The sequence below is a fragment of the Triticum aestivum genome, chromosome 7D, assembly GCF_018294505.1.
Source record: "Triticum aestivum cultivar Chinese Spring chromosome 7D, IWGSC CS RefSeq v2.1, whole genome shotgun sequence".
Taxonomy (NCBI): Eukaryota; Viridiplantae; Streptophyta; class Magnoliopsida; order Poales; family Poaceae; genus Triticum; species Triticum aestivum.
Window position 1 is genome coordinate 599,518,440 of NC_057814.1, and position 14,053 is coordinate 599,532,492.

The 14,053-nt window shown below is 44.7% G+C and overlaps 1 protein-coding gene across 1 annotated transcript; it reads left to right on the forward strand.

Moving 5' to 3' along the window:
• The first annotated feature begins 8,813 nt into the window (after positions 1 to 8,813).
• LOC123167907 (uncharacterized) lies at positions 8,814 to 11,450 on the forward strand. Its single transcript, XM_044585770.1, has 3 exons — positions 8,814 to 8,997; positions 9,086 to 9,162; positions 9,243 to 11,450. Exons 1-3 carry the CDS (start codon positions 8,865 to 8,867, stop codon positions 10,131 to 10,133), a joined length of 1,101 nt encoding a protein of 366 aa, XP_044441705.1. The 5' UTR covers positions 8,814 to 8,864; the 3' UTR covers positions 10,134 to 11,450.
• The last annotated feature ends 2,603 nt before the right edge of the window (positions 11,451 to 14,053 follow it).

Consider the following 14,053-nt stretch of genomic DNA (forward strand, 5'->3'; position numbering starts at 1 on the left):
TTTGTTTTCCACTTTCTTTAGCATAGGTTTGTACATTTTTTCGTTGCTGCTTCTATGCTCCCTTCTACTAAAAAATTGAGTGCACATTATTGTGCGCTTGAGATAAATGAAAGAAATAGACAAAGTGTAGCAAGTCATGACTCATCTAGGTACTTAGCACCTACCTTGTGGATGAGTTATTATGGACTTTATTTCTTCCTAGCTCGCATTCGACGTCTGTGCATGTATATATGATTATCAACTAGCCACACTAGTAGGAAAAGGGGCTTTTACCCCGGTTCATAAGGGCCTTTAGTCCCGGTTCTGGAACCGGGACTAAAGGGTCGTTACTAATGCCCTAGCCCTTTTGTCCCGGTCCACGTGGCCGGTGCGGGGAGCCCAGGCAGGAGGGCCTTTGGTCCCGGTTGGTACCACCAACCGGGACCAATAGGCAGGGCCTTTTGTCCCGGTTGGTGTCACCAACCGGGACCAATAGGCATCCACGCGTCAGCACCTAGCAGGAGCTGAGGTTTTTGTTTTTTTAAAGGGGGTGGTTTAGGGGTTTTGGGGGGTTAATTTAGGTGTTTCATATATTGTGTTAGCTAGCTAATTAATAGAGAGAAGTGTCCTCTCTTATCTCCGTGCTTGGTCGACGCTACGCACTATATACGTATGGAGAGGAGTAGACATGCTAGCTAGTAATCAAATGAAGGAAACAGAAGATCGTCATGAACATATGCATACAGAGAGAAGTGATATCGACCACCTCTCCTTCTCCGAGATATTGGTCGAACAAGAAGTTCTCGTATATCTATCCGACACTACCGGCTACATATATACAATAATTATCTCTTACAATACAATCTCCTAATTATATTGTAGGAACACAGGGTCCACATAGTATTCTCCGTTTTCAGCGATCACGTGGTCAAGGAAGAATGCCGCCAATTCCTCTTGAATTCCTCGCATACGATCTTCTGCTAGGAGTTCATCCCGCTTCCGAAACATCTAATTTGAAGAAGGGGTTCAATACATATATATATGAATAAATGAAACTCAACACAAATGATGGTAATAAAATAAAATTGTGAATATTATTGCTTACGCACTTCATATTGTTCTTCAGTGTAGCCCCGCTCACAGGTATGGTAGCGGATGGACTCGCAAATGTAGTATCCATAGTAATTATTCCCGGGTTCCTGCCACAACCACTTTACAAGAAATAAAGGTCAATCAAACTGATAAGCAAGCATGCTAAATGGTATTGATGAAACTAGCGCTTGAATCACTAGGAGATGCGCGGAACATGCTACTATAGTACTTACTTTCGGGTGATTAAATTGCAGCTTCTTCGGCAGTCCCGGAGCTTTTGAGGTGAATTTTCTCCAAACTCTGCCAGACAAAGAAAACAATTACTTGATATCAGGAAATGAACAAAGTTGCTGATATGGTGGATAATGATCGATTTAACTTACTTCTCGAGCATTTGAGTCATGTTCGCATAGTCCTGGGGATCTTTTCGTCTCGAGTCTAAGACGGTTACTACTCCCGGCTCAAGCTTAATCTCTAGGAGAATATAGTGGAAGCTGCGCATGCATGCATAAGTCATCAATTACATTACCATAACCTGGACTAATAAGGGAAACCGAATATGCACAAGACAGTAACACTCACTTGAAGTTGTAAGGAAAGAGTATTATATCTTTGTTTTGATTTAATACCAACGATTCTAGCAAGTTGGCCTCGGCTTCTTTGGGATGTTTTTCAACCGTATATGCATCTATGAGATTTGTGTTAATGAACCCAACATCACCGATTTGTCTTTTCTTCAATTTGGCGATCTTCAATCTGCATAATATAGTGAGGATAAGTATAAATACATGCAATGAAAGAGCTGACCTATATAGAGAGACTTAATGACAGAAGTAGTACTACTTACAGACAGTAGCAAGTGATCGTTGTTTTATCGAGGGCCTTTTGATTGTAAAACTGGAAGAAATCCTCAAATGGAACCCCCTCGATGAATGCATGTCTGTTGCCGTGGCTAGAGAAAATTCTACATATCCACATCCTGATAACCAACAAGATAAGTAGCAGCTTTGATATGGAGGTATTTTCCTTCACTGCGTGCTTTTTCTTTGTGCCCTTTACTGTACTGTAGTAGCATTTGCTAAATTGCATTGAGAGAATAGGACGGCACAACAAGCTAGGGCTTCAAGAAAACCAACCAAATTCCTTTTTTTGGGGATCAACCAACCAAATTGTTGTAATAGCACGATCCGCAAGACCTAGAAGGGATCTACACATGACATCGGTGGCTTCTCCTCCGCCTGCTATTTGCCGCTTTGACACTGTTGACAGATCCGAGTTCCACCTGCTAGGCTCCAATGGTAGATGTTACGGGCAACTGTATGTGAATCCCACTCCAAGGGATCGCCCTTCTCTATCCCAGATATGGCGGTTATGGAGTTGATGGCTCGTGTTTTTTTTTTTGCTTTATTTGTTTTGTTTTGTTTCTACTTACAACAAAAAAACTTATTTATTTTATTTCTAATTACTTATGTATTTTACTTTAATTATTTTATTTTTATTTATTTTATTGCTGCTATTTTTATTTATTTTACTGCTGCTATTTTTACTTAATTTATTAAGGTTTATTTATTGTAGTTACTATAGTTTATTTTATTTTATTTTATTAAGGTTTATTTAGTTTTATTTATTTTATTAAGGTTTATTTATTTTATAAATATAAAAAAATGAACATAGATGCGCTTATAGAGAAAATTCAACCTAAATTCATAATAAATTTCTATGAAATTTACTATGAATTTAGGTCAAATTTCCTGTATAAGGGCATCTATTTTCACTTTAAGAGAAGCTCAACAAGGCAGATAAGGACGGCCTTATAAACTGATGTGAGCGCCCTTCGGTTGGCGAGGTGGGACTAAACACTAGCCGCAACTAGGACCAGGCCTTTAGTCCCGGTTTGTGGTAGGAGCCGGGACTAAAGGGTGGTGGGCCAGGAGCGTGGCCCATTGGCCCCGATTTGTCCCACCAACCGGGACCAAAGGGTCCGGACGAACCGGGACCATTGCCCCCACGAGGCCCGGCAGGTCCCTGGCCGCACGAACCGGGACCAATGCTCACATTAGTCCCGGTTTGTGACTGAACCGGGGCTAATGTGAAAACTATCCTGTGACCTAAGCCCCTTTTCCTACTAGTGCCAGAATAGCTCCCATCCACCATGGGTTGTTATATGATCAGCTACCCAGATGAAGACTAAAAGATGTATGTAGCCAATTTATCCCTAGTGAGCTAGCCAAAATGGTTACAGTACTACTCAAGTGTCAAAACAATTTCCCTAATTTTATGCTGATAAAGTCACACAATCTGCAATGTTGCCATGCATCTATGTTGCACCATTACTCGGTGATGCGTGTTATGTTTAATCTTGATCATGTCTCTGCATATTAGTTTGTTTTTGTTCTGTAGACAGGTAATTTGCACTACGATGTATTGATTGGGCTGCTGGTGCACGCATATATAATAGAAGGGAAGGCCTCTACCTCAACTATACAAGACTAGGAGGTGGGCCACAACTCCAATACACGTGCAATACAAAATATATACTCAACAGCCCCCCCCCCCCCCCCGCCCCCCGCAGTCGAAGCGTCGCCGGAGACACAGAGACTGGACCGAAACTCCTTAAAGACAGGAGTAGGCAATCCCTTAATCATCACATCAGCAAACTGTTGCGTCGTTGGCACGTGGAGAACCCGAACACGGCCAAGGGCAACCTGCTCGCGCACGAAGTGAATATCGAGCTCAATATGCTTCGTCCGTCGATGGTGTACCGGGTTGGCGGAGAGGTAGACCGCGCTGACATTATCGCAGTAGACAAGAGTGGCCTTGTGAACACCACAAAGCAACTCCTGGAGCAGCTGACGTATCCAAGAGCACTTGGCCACGGCATTAGCCACGGCGCGATACTCTTCCTCGGCGCTGGAGCGGGAGACCATGGGCTGCCGCTTCGATGGCCAAGAGATCAACGAGGGCCCAAGGTAGACGCAGTAGCCTGACGTAGAGCGTCGCGTGTCGAGGCAGCCAGCCCAGTCAGCATCCGAGTAGGCCACGAGGTCGATGAAAGCGGAGGCCGTCAGGGTGAGTCCCAAGGACATGGTGCCACGTATGTAACGGAGAATACGCTTCACCAGAGTCCTGTGAGAGTCACGCAGGGCGTGCATATGGAGGCACACCTGCTGAACAGCGTACTGCAGACCGGGCGAGTCAGCGTCAAGTACTATAAGGCACCAACGATAGAGCGATAAAACGCTCCATCAGACGCGAGAGACCCCTCCAGAGTAGAGACCTTCGCCTTCGTGTCGACGGGGGTGGGTGCCGGCTCGCAGTTAAGCATACCGGCACGCTCAAGGTGCTCAGCCCGGCGGATCACCTCGATGCCGAGAAAGTAGGGCAGGGGCCCCAAGTCGTTGAGGGCGAACTCATCACGAAGACGAGCAGTCAGCCGTTGAAGGAGATCGGGGCCGGACGCCGTGAGGATGATGTCGTCGACGTAGAGCAGCAGATAGGCAGTGTCAACTCCCTGATGATACACAAAGAGTGAGGCATCGGAGCGAGTGGACCGAAAGCCCAGAGACTGCAGGAAGGTTGCGATACGCTGGTACCAAGCCCGAGGCGCCTGCTTCAACCCGTAAAGAGAGCGGGAGAGCAAGCACACGAAGTCGGGGTGCTCGACGTCGACGAAACCAGTAGGCTGCTCATAGAACACCTGCTCGGTGAGATGACCGTGCAAGAAGGCGTTGGAAACGTCCAACTGATGCACAGGCCAGGCGCGCGAGACCGCCAGCTGAAGGACGGCGCGGATCGTGCCCGGTTTCACAACCGGGGCGAAGGTGTCAGTGAAGTCCACGCCCGCGCGCTGCCGAAAACCACGAACCACCCATTGAGCCTTGTAGCGCTCGAGAGAACCATCCGGACGAGTCTTGTGGCGAAACACCCATTTGCCAGAGATGATGTTGGCACGGAGGGGTCGCGGAATTGCACGCGTGTAATCTCTTCATTGGTGCTCGTTGGATGGTTCTGGATGTAGAGGTATTGACATAGTTTTCTTGTTTCTGTGGTGGGTGCCGGTGGCGGCTCACGCCTGTCGAGGTGCTTCAGATGCCATGGCGTCACTGCACTTTGGTCGATTTTCGCATACTACTGTGGTTGCATGAACCGTCACGAGAAGAACATCATGAGGAGCAATTGATTAAAAAAAATCAAGGGTTGGTGAAATGCAGTGACTCCGACAGATGAGATTGTTAGTGTACTATACTTCTTGAGACTAACATAGGCAACTATTAGCCAAGAAAGCATAGGCAACTAAAAGTAGACATCATTCTACCTTCACAAACAACCTTTTTGAATGAATCATTTAACAAACATAAAAAGAAGCTGCCAACTCATGCCACCGGTTGACTCCAAACTTTGTTAAACCGAATCAGCAAATAAAAAGCAAGTTAAGAAGTTTTTCGAAAGATCACAGCCAGTTAGTGATTAACATGGAAGTGACAGAACAATCACAAATTTAATGAAGGAAACCAGAAGATAGGGAACAAGGAGCAGTTTGATGATCACAAAAGTTCCAGGCGACAGTCAGAGCAAACTAAGGCATTTTGGCCTTCCTAGATCGGTTGTAGGTCCTCCTCGCTCACTCTATCGCCAGCTCCTCCGCAACATCCGCATCCTTCTCGGTTGTCTCCATGTCGGCTGCCAAGCGCTTCAACATTCTAACACGGACGACGAGCACGATCATCATCGCATCGGGATCCAACTCGTCAATCTTCATCGTCAACACTTTGGCATCCTCCGAAGTGGACGCTAGCTCAACTCTCCTCTATTCGAGTATCATCTTCTTCTCTTCAAGGTTGATATTCTTACCAAGCGCCACCATGAAGACATCAAACTTCTCCACCTTCTTTCCATCCTTCACGTCATAGCGCTTGACACATGCCTATTCCATCTTCGCCAAGATATCCTCGAACCTCTCTTCTTCTTTGTAGTCGCCCCTTCTCGCTTCTCCTTCTCCTCCTCCCTCTTCTTACCCTCAAACCCCTTCCTATCCTTCTTGGATGGCTCTTTTATTGCATTGGTTGGATCACCGGCTTCATCCTCATTGGCAATGCCAGCGGTCTTGAAGGAATTGGCAATGGGTTGTTGCCATTTGGGTTGCCCATTCAAGTTCAACCAACAATGCATGAGGGCGAAACTCTTCTTATCCTACTTCAAATACAATGTGCACGCATGGGAGGGCTAGCAAAAAAAGATATTGTCAAGATGCATCTCCGGCCAAATGAGCAACACATAGAGCATATTCGGCCACATGATCAACACATAGAACAACTTACTTGCTTGGAGATTTGGGCACCACTTGTCCACCGTTTTATGAGTGTATTGAGATGGTTGCAATACTTGCTCATGGATTCTTGGAAGGTTTCATCGATAGTTGAGTGACTTCGGCCCATGATCTCCGATGACTTCCTTGTGGTAGGGTTCGAAATTCTTGTGCTCATGGAAACAAAAATGAATATTGGACCAAAATTTTGCACCCTTTTGCTCCGTGCCTTGGAGCGGATCGATGCTAGTGTGCAACAATGCAAAGAACAACAATTTGTCATCCCTCATGTTGGAACTTTCTCTTCTACCCTGCGTACGTCCCTGGATGCCCGGTGTACGTGTCCGACCTCTAGGTGTTCGTGCCCGGTTGCTGGGTGCACGCCTCCGTCTGGGAGTGATCCACGTGTTCGTCAACGAAGCCGCCTCCACCTCCGTCGTGGATCATCTGCATCATCTCCCCGTCTACATCATCATATGCTATCGCGCCTGGTTGAGACAAATCACTAAAGAGAGAGTGGGGCACCCAGCTGATCCAAGCCCAGCATCCGCCACTGGACAAGCTGCGGCGATGGTGAGCCGGCGAAATGGAGCGGCACCATGTGTCGATCCAATACGACACGTACTCGGTTACGACGGTTGGTGACTGCTGCTAACAACCGAGTTGGTTGGTGTGCCGTAGCTAGGGTGGCGTGTGCATGGACGGCGGCTCCACTGCCCCTCCCCATGTCCTTGCCCGGCCCCAGCGCCCCCGTCCCTTCCAGGTGCCCTTTTCTTTTCCTTACCAAGGTTGTAATCTCCGTAATTTTCCTTTTCTTTCATAATTTTTGTTTATCCTTTTGTAATTTTGAGCAAGCTTTATACTTTTCTCCTTACCATGGTTTTTCTCCAAAGGGCAAACACAAATAAAGCTCTTTTGTCCATATGACACTTAACCTTTTCGGTATTTATTCCTTAATTTCTTCTGGTTTTCATGTATTTTTCCTTTGTTTTTTATTTAAAAAACAAAAGTTTGGGAATGATGAAAACGACCCACAAGGCCGAAAAGCAAAACCAATCTCCCCTCAGCCATGCCGTGCCGAAACGGGGAGCTCCTAGCCGGCACATGCCTGATGCGTCAACTAGGAGTTCAGGCGCCCACTAGGCGCAGCAATGGGCCAACCCATTTCACCACTCGTGATGCAGTCCATCACCAGGGTGCATTTGGTTCGTCGGTAAACAACCGAGCAATTGACCGGTCACTGATTCAATTTTGAAAAATATTATTATTATTATTAAATCGGAAAAACACAAAAAATATTTGTGATTTCAAAAATGTTCATGAGTTTTAAAGTTTTTTTCACAAACTACAAAAAAGTTTATGAATTTGAAAAAAGTTCCTTAATTTTGAAAATACTTCGTTGATTAGGAAACTTTTTGGAATTTTTTAATAACTTCATCAATTTTGAAAAAAAATTGTTCATTGATTTTAAAAAGGTTCATCGATTTGGAAAAAAAGTTCATTTATTTTGAAAACAAGGTTCATCGCATTTGAAAAAGTTCATGCATTTTGTAAAAATAAAAATTAATAATGATAAAAATAAAAAGATAAAGATAAAGGAAAAAATTAAAGAAGAAAAGAGGAAAAAGGATATAAGCAGACGCAACAAGTAAGTTGTCCTTGGTGGTTAGTGCAGTTTAGACAGAAAGAGAAGGGCGCGAGTTTGATTCACCTGCACGCGCGACTTCTTCGGACGGGAGTAGAAAAAAGAACAATGGGAAAATGAGTGGGCCCAGCGCGGAGGGGAGGGGCCCGGGATTGGGTGCGGCCGATTGCAAAAGTCAAAGTATCAGGAGCAGAAGGCGCCGAAGAGGAAATGCCGCCGAACCACCCTTAGGGGGTGTTTGGTTCAGGGACTTTTTAGTCCCAAAGACTAGAAAAAGTTCCTAAAAAGTCCCTAGGAACCAAACGGGAGGGACTTTTTCTATAGAGACTAGAAAAAGACTCTACTAGAGAGTCTTTTTTGATTAGTCCCTGGGACTAGAAAAAGTCCTAGGACTTCTGAACCAAACACCCCCTTAATAATAGGCGTGCCAGGCCGATTCTCATGGCCAGGCCTTTGAGCCGGCAAGGCATGACCCTTTTATAAAAAAAAAGGCCGAAACGGGCGGCGCCGTGCCAGGCTTTGGATAAGATTATGAAAAATGAATGGGATGGGTATGTTCGAGATTCTCTGGGAAAAAAGCTCTTGTGTATAATAATTAAATTTCCCATAGACGGCATTTCTTTGTAGGACACGCCATTCTTAAAGCAAATGTATACTTACGTTAGCATAGAAACGTAGGCCCAGCGGGTCACTAGAAACCATTTCAGCCCAACTGCTAGAAGAAAATGGAGGGAAAACGTGATGGAAATGGAGGGAAGACGTTCCCCTTTCCCACCAACGCGCACACCAGAGTGGCACAGTCCCGGGCAGAGCTTTGCCTCCGAGGCCCCGACGAATCCGTCCATGGGGAAGCGGAAAAGCTCATCCCGCCGCTCGGCGGCGGTAAACTCGGACGAATCGGAAGATGGGGATACGCGATGGATCATCTCGCCGCTTGGCCCCGACGCGTCTCGACCGCCCGCCCAATCCCGTACCGGTACGTCCTCTTCTCCTCCGTAGCACCTACCATGCTTTGGATTCGCCGTCTCCCCTTGTTGAAGTTCGCTTGTCTTTGGAGCTCGCAGGGTGCCCGTGTCAGTGCCACCAGCAGGGGACAAAGCGGAAGGCCCCGGGTGCCTCTCGGAGGCGTCGCAACCAGCCGGTTCGTACTGTGCCGCACCCATCACACCCTCTCCCTGAATCTTGATAATTTATTTATTTTGTTTCATCCATATTTTGTAGGATAACAGCACAAATGTCATCCGCGTGTACTATGGCCATAGAGAACAACGCACGCTAAGTCTAAATGATCGCTTATCTTTCTACAGAGGACATAATTTCAGTGGATTCGGACACGTAGTGGTCGAGCTGCCGCAGCCGCGGCCTATGACATTGGTGGATCTGCACCTCTGGATCTTGAAATTGTTCCGGCTCCACCCGGAAACACAAGATCTCAGCATCACAGGGTTCTTCAAAGAATACACCCCTGACACTTACTCAGACCCTCACTTTCTGGACCAAATCCTGGACTGGGATATCCGGTTTTTCACCACAGACAGAGATTGGAGTTCCTTTGTTAATAAAATGAAGAGGAAGAATGTGCAGCAGAAGTTCAAGCTGTTCGTCGACTGCTCTGAACTCAAGCACTACGATGTTCTGCTCAAAGCAGTCCATGAGGATTACACACCACCATCGACGGTTGTTCTGCCGGAGACGAAATGTCTGTTAATTGATGACCCTGATCATCACTTCCACCTTGTTGAAGACTGGACAATGACCCCTCAGGAAATCGTAGTATATCTTGCTGACAACTACGACAAGCAGATCAGGCTTGCTGAGGCGTGGAGAGCAAAACTGAAGGTGTTGGAGACTGCATTTGGGACCTTTTTTCATTCATACGACTCTGTCCCAGGGTTGCTTCAGGATATAGCATGCAACCCTGGTGGTTTTGTTGACATCAAGGATACAGAGGTTGTTGGCTGTGAGGATTTCAGAGTTCTCCATCGTATCTTTTGGGCGTTTGCGCCTTGCATACATGCCTTCCGTTGCTGTCGCCCTGTGCTTTGTGTTAAGGGCACACCACTCTGGGAAATATCAAGGAATGCTGCTCACTGCTGTAGCACTAGATGCTAATGATTTCCTTGTTCCAGTTGCATTTGCTGTCACTGAGGGGGAGACCAAGGAATGCTGGCTGTGGTTTCTTAGGAATCTCAAGCGAGCGGTTGTGAAGGAGCGATCCGGCGTCTGCATTATACATGACTACAAAATGGAGTTGGTCAATGCTGTAGAAGATATTCAGAATGGCCATCAAGAACTACACCCATGGACAGATCTACAAAGCCGGTGGTGTATGCTACACCTTGCTGAAAACTTCTTGGCACATTTTGGCGACAAGAAGCTGCTGGCTATGTTCAAGAGACTTTGTGAGCACAAGCAAAAAAGCAAGTTTGCTGACACCTGGGAGGAGCTAGATGACTTGACACTGAAACATATGAGGGAGAAAAATGGTGGTGCTAGTCAGGAAATGCAGCAGGAGTCGGTCAAGCATGATGAGGCAGAACTTGTGGCAGGAAACCCATGATGAACCACGTGTTGAAGGGAGTGCAGTGCCTTCCGATCAGCGCGATAGTGAAGGTGACACTCAACCGTATGGAAGAGTACTTCAAAAGCACAAGCGATGCAGCAAAAGAAGCAATAGAGAATCCAGTAATGAACTTCCCTAAAAGAGTCCAGGATGACATTAATTCCAAAATGCAAAAGGCCCAGACTCATCAAGTTATCCGCATGACCACCAAGGACAAAAATGCTGCGAAAGATGTCGGAAAATTTGTGGTTAAGTCAGGGCAGAAGCGTGTAAGTGTTCACCTGGATTCAGAATATGCCACTGGCATGAAAATGTCTCGAGGATGCAGAATCAGAAAAAGTGCCGCGTGTTCATGCAACAAGCCGCATCTTCTTCGCATGCCCTGCTCTCATGTCATTGCCGTCTGCTCTCATATTGGAGTTAGCGCTGCTACATACGTGTCCCCATACTACACCTTGTCCTATCTAGGAGATACCTGGAGCAGCAAATCTGTTGTATCCGACTCTTCATATGACTACAGGAAATTTGGCTCTGCGACAACAACTTGGATCCCGGACAAAAAGTTGGAGTGTGGCCTTCCTGTGTTTCCAACATCAGACTGCATACAAACTGGCCCGGATGAGGAAGATCAATAGTGAAGCGTTGAAAGTGGATCAATCAAGGAAGGAATGGACACTCAGAAGAACCTAGCTAAACTTGAACTTTTGTTATCCGCTAGTTTAGTTATATTTGTACCAAATTTGCAGTAGCTCCCGAGCTTAAGTTATCCTATGCAAACTTGAACCCTTATTAATATGTGTTGTACTTCTATCATATCCAAGCAAGTGAATTTCACAGTTTCTTCAGGCAATATGGTTAATAGCCCTGTGAGTGCCTGTAAATCGATCCATTAATATGCAATCCATTACCATTCTCCAACATTGAATCCTCATTTCCTTCCCAGTTATTTATAGTCACATCTTCTTTGCGTGGATAATTGTGTACAGTTTTCATACTTCAATTCCGTGCTTGATTTATATTTGCCTCATGCTCAGATATACACAAACTCCAAACCATTCTAAAGACATTTCTTATTAGCTGATGCCTTTGTAAGTAATAATCTTCAGTCTTGATTGCTGAATTTCTATTCTTTTCTCGCAACAATGCTGCCAAGATAATCACACAACAGGAAAAGATAATAAAATACGTCCAAGATCATTGTATCTTGAATATTTCCGTGGAATCATTCTGCGGAGAGTTGCCATGGAGCCTCTTACATGTTTGGTTTTACTTCAGAGAAGCGCTCAGCGTTCCACTGAGGAACTCTTGTTCCCAATGATCTCCACTGCCTTCTGTTGTGCCTGAAATCGGAAATATTAATGCACCCACCATAAGGTAAGCCTAGCATGCATGGAAAATAGTAGTAGCAAGCGCACCAGTTCATGTCCCCATCATTCAGTTCTGCTGATGATCTATATGCCAAGCTGCATTTGTCAGTATGTAAACACACCATAGTCCAGAGCAGGATGTCATCTGAATAATATGTCTGTTGTTCAGACTTGGCAACTTACTGTCATATGAAATTGTGGTTCTTTTTTACTTCACTGGAGAAAAACATTCCACCTTCTCTTAAGCAGAACGCGAATGTCTGCGTCGGATATTTGGGGCCATAACTTCCACGTTATATTAACTTTAACAAGGTCATACGATTTGCAAAAAAAGAAAGAACAAAAGCAATCGAACGCACCAGAAACTGCCAACATTCAGAAAGCAGAGCACAGTTGCAGATCACTGAAACTATGGATACATCCTGCACCACTCAAGTTATCTAAACAAAGAAGGGCGATCCTTCATAGTAATCAGGAAATCTGGAACGTCTCGGGAAATATCGTCACTAGTCCCATTCATATCCATGTCCTGGGCAAAAGTTGGTGACAAGCACTCAACTATTTCCAGCAGGTTTTAATTTTCCAATGCAACCGCAGCGCACATTCTTTTTCGTTCAGTTGCTTATTCAGTGCAACTATTATGTCTAATTAGACAATGGGTGCATATACACCTATGAGCCAAAGTAAATTTCCGCTCTTACTGGTGCTGGCTTGTCTAGTAGTATATCCATACAGCACATGTCAGAGCAAGTACCTTTATTTTGATTCATTTGCATCTGTTAGAAGGGACTAGAGAGGGATTGGCGGAATATGATAGATGTATTATTAAAGCTTCAAGGGTGAGTATATATTGAGTACAAGACTTGGAGGGCAAGAAGTTTCTCCTAAAGATAAGATAGGAGATGGATTACAAATCCTAGACTACCAAATACATGTAACTCAAATATATCTCTAACGTCCCCCTGGATTAAAAATGATAGATCTTCAGTGGTACATGATATTTACCTTGTCAATGAGTTACTATGGTCTTCATTTCTTCGAACATCCCATCTATATATAGCTCACAAGCTCAGTGGTTTGTAGTTATCAACTAGTCAGAATAGCTCCCATGCTTAAAAAAAAATACTCCCTCCATTCCCTTATACAAGGCCACAAACTCAAAATATAGGTACCAAGGCAAAATTTAATGACTGCTTTATAAGTCAACTTTTCTTCTCGTTAACCGGGATTATTAATATGCCCGCATGCATGCATGGGAGAAATGAGAAGGAAGTAGCACAATGTCATTATGACTACATGCATGAAAGTTTAAATAAGTTGCTACTATGAGAAAACATCATTAAATGTTGCTCGATTACTGTTAGTGGACTTGTATAGATGCAAAATGTATTTTTTATAGTGGCCTTGTATAAGGGAATGGAGGGAGTAGCTCACATCCATCGTGTTTTATTATATGGTCAACTAGCCATAGGTAGGCTGAAGAAAGATACTCCCTCCGTTCCTAAATATTTGTCTTTTTAGAGATTTCAAATGGACTACCACATACGGATGTATATAGACATATTTTAGAGTGTAGATTCACTCATTTTGCTCCGTATGTAGTCACTTGTTGAAATCTTTAGAAAGACAAATATTTAGGAACGGATGGAGTATATGTGTGGCTTTTATATTAAGTGAGTCAGCTACCGTGAAAATAGTACTCAAGAGTCAAGACACTTTGCCTGATTTTATGTTGTTAAGTTGCACAATACCACAAATATGTTAGATTTAGGACCCACCGGGAATAGATAAGCTTGAAACTGCATGAGATCCTGCCGTAGTGCCGTTAGATCAAACTGTGCAGGGTACCTGTAGCACCGGGTATTGTAGCTATGTACTGTGCACAGGTCACTGGATCTCAATCCTGCCGTACATCTACTTTGCACCATTACTGTACTGTTCCTCATGTCTACACACGCTACGACATGGCTGGTTTGGTGCCAACTTTTGTTTTACTATAATGTCAGGGGAAGCACATATATTAGCTATTAGCTACTAAGATAACTAGCTAATTGCCTTGCTAATCTCTATATAAGATTTTTTTGCAGGTAATCTCTATATAA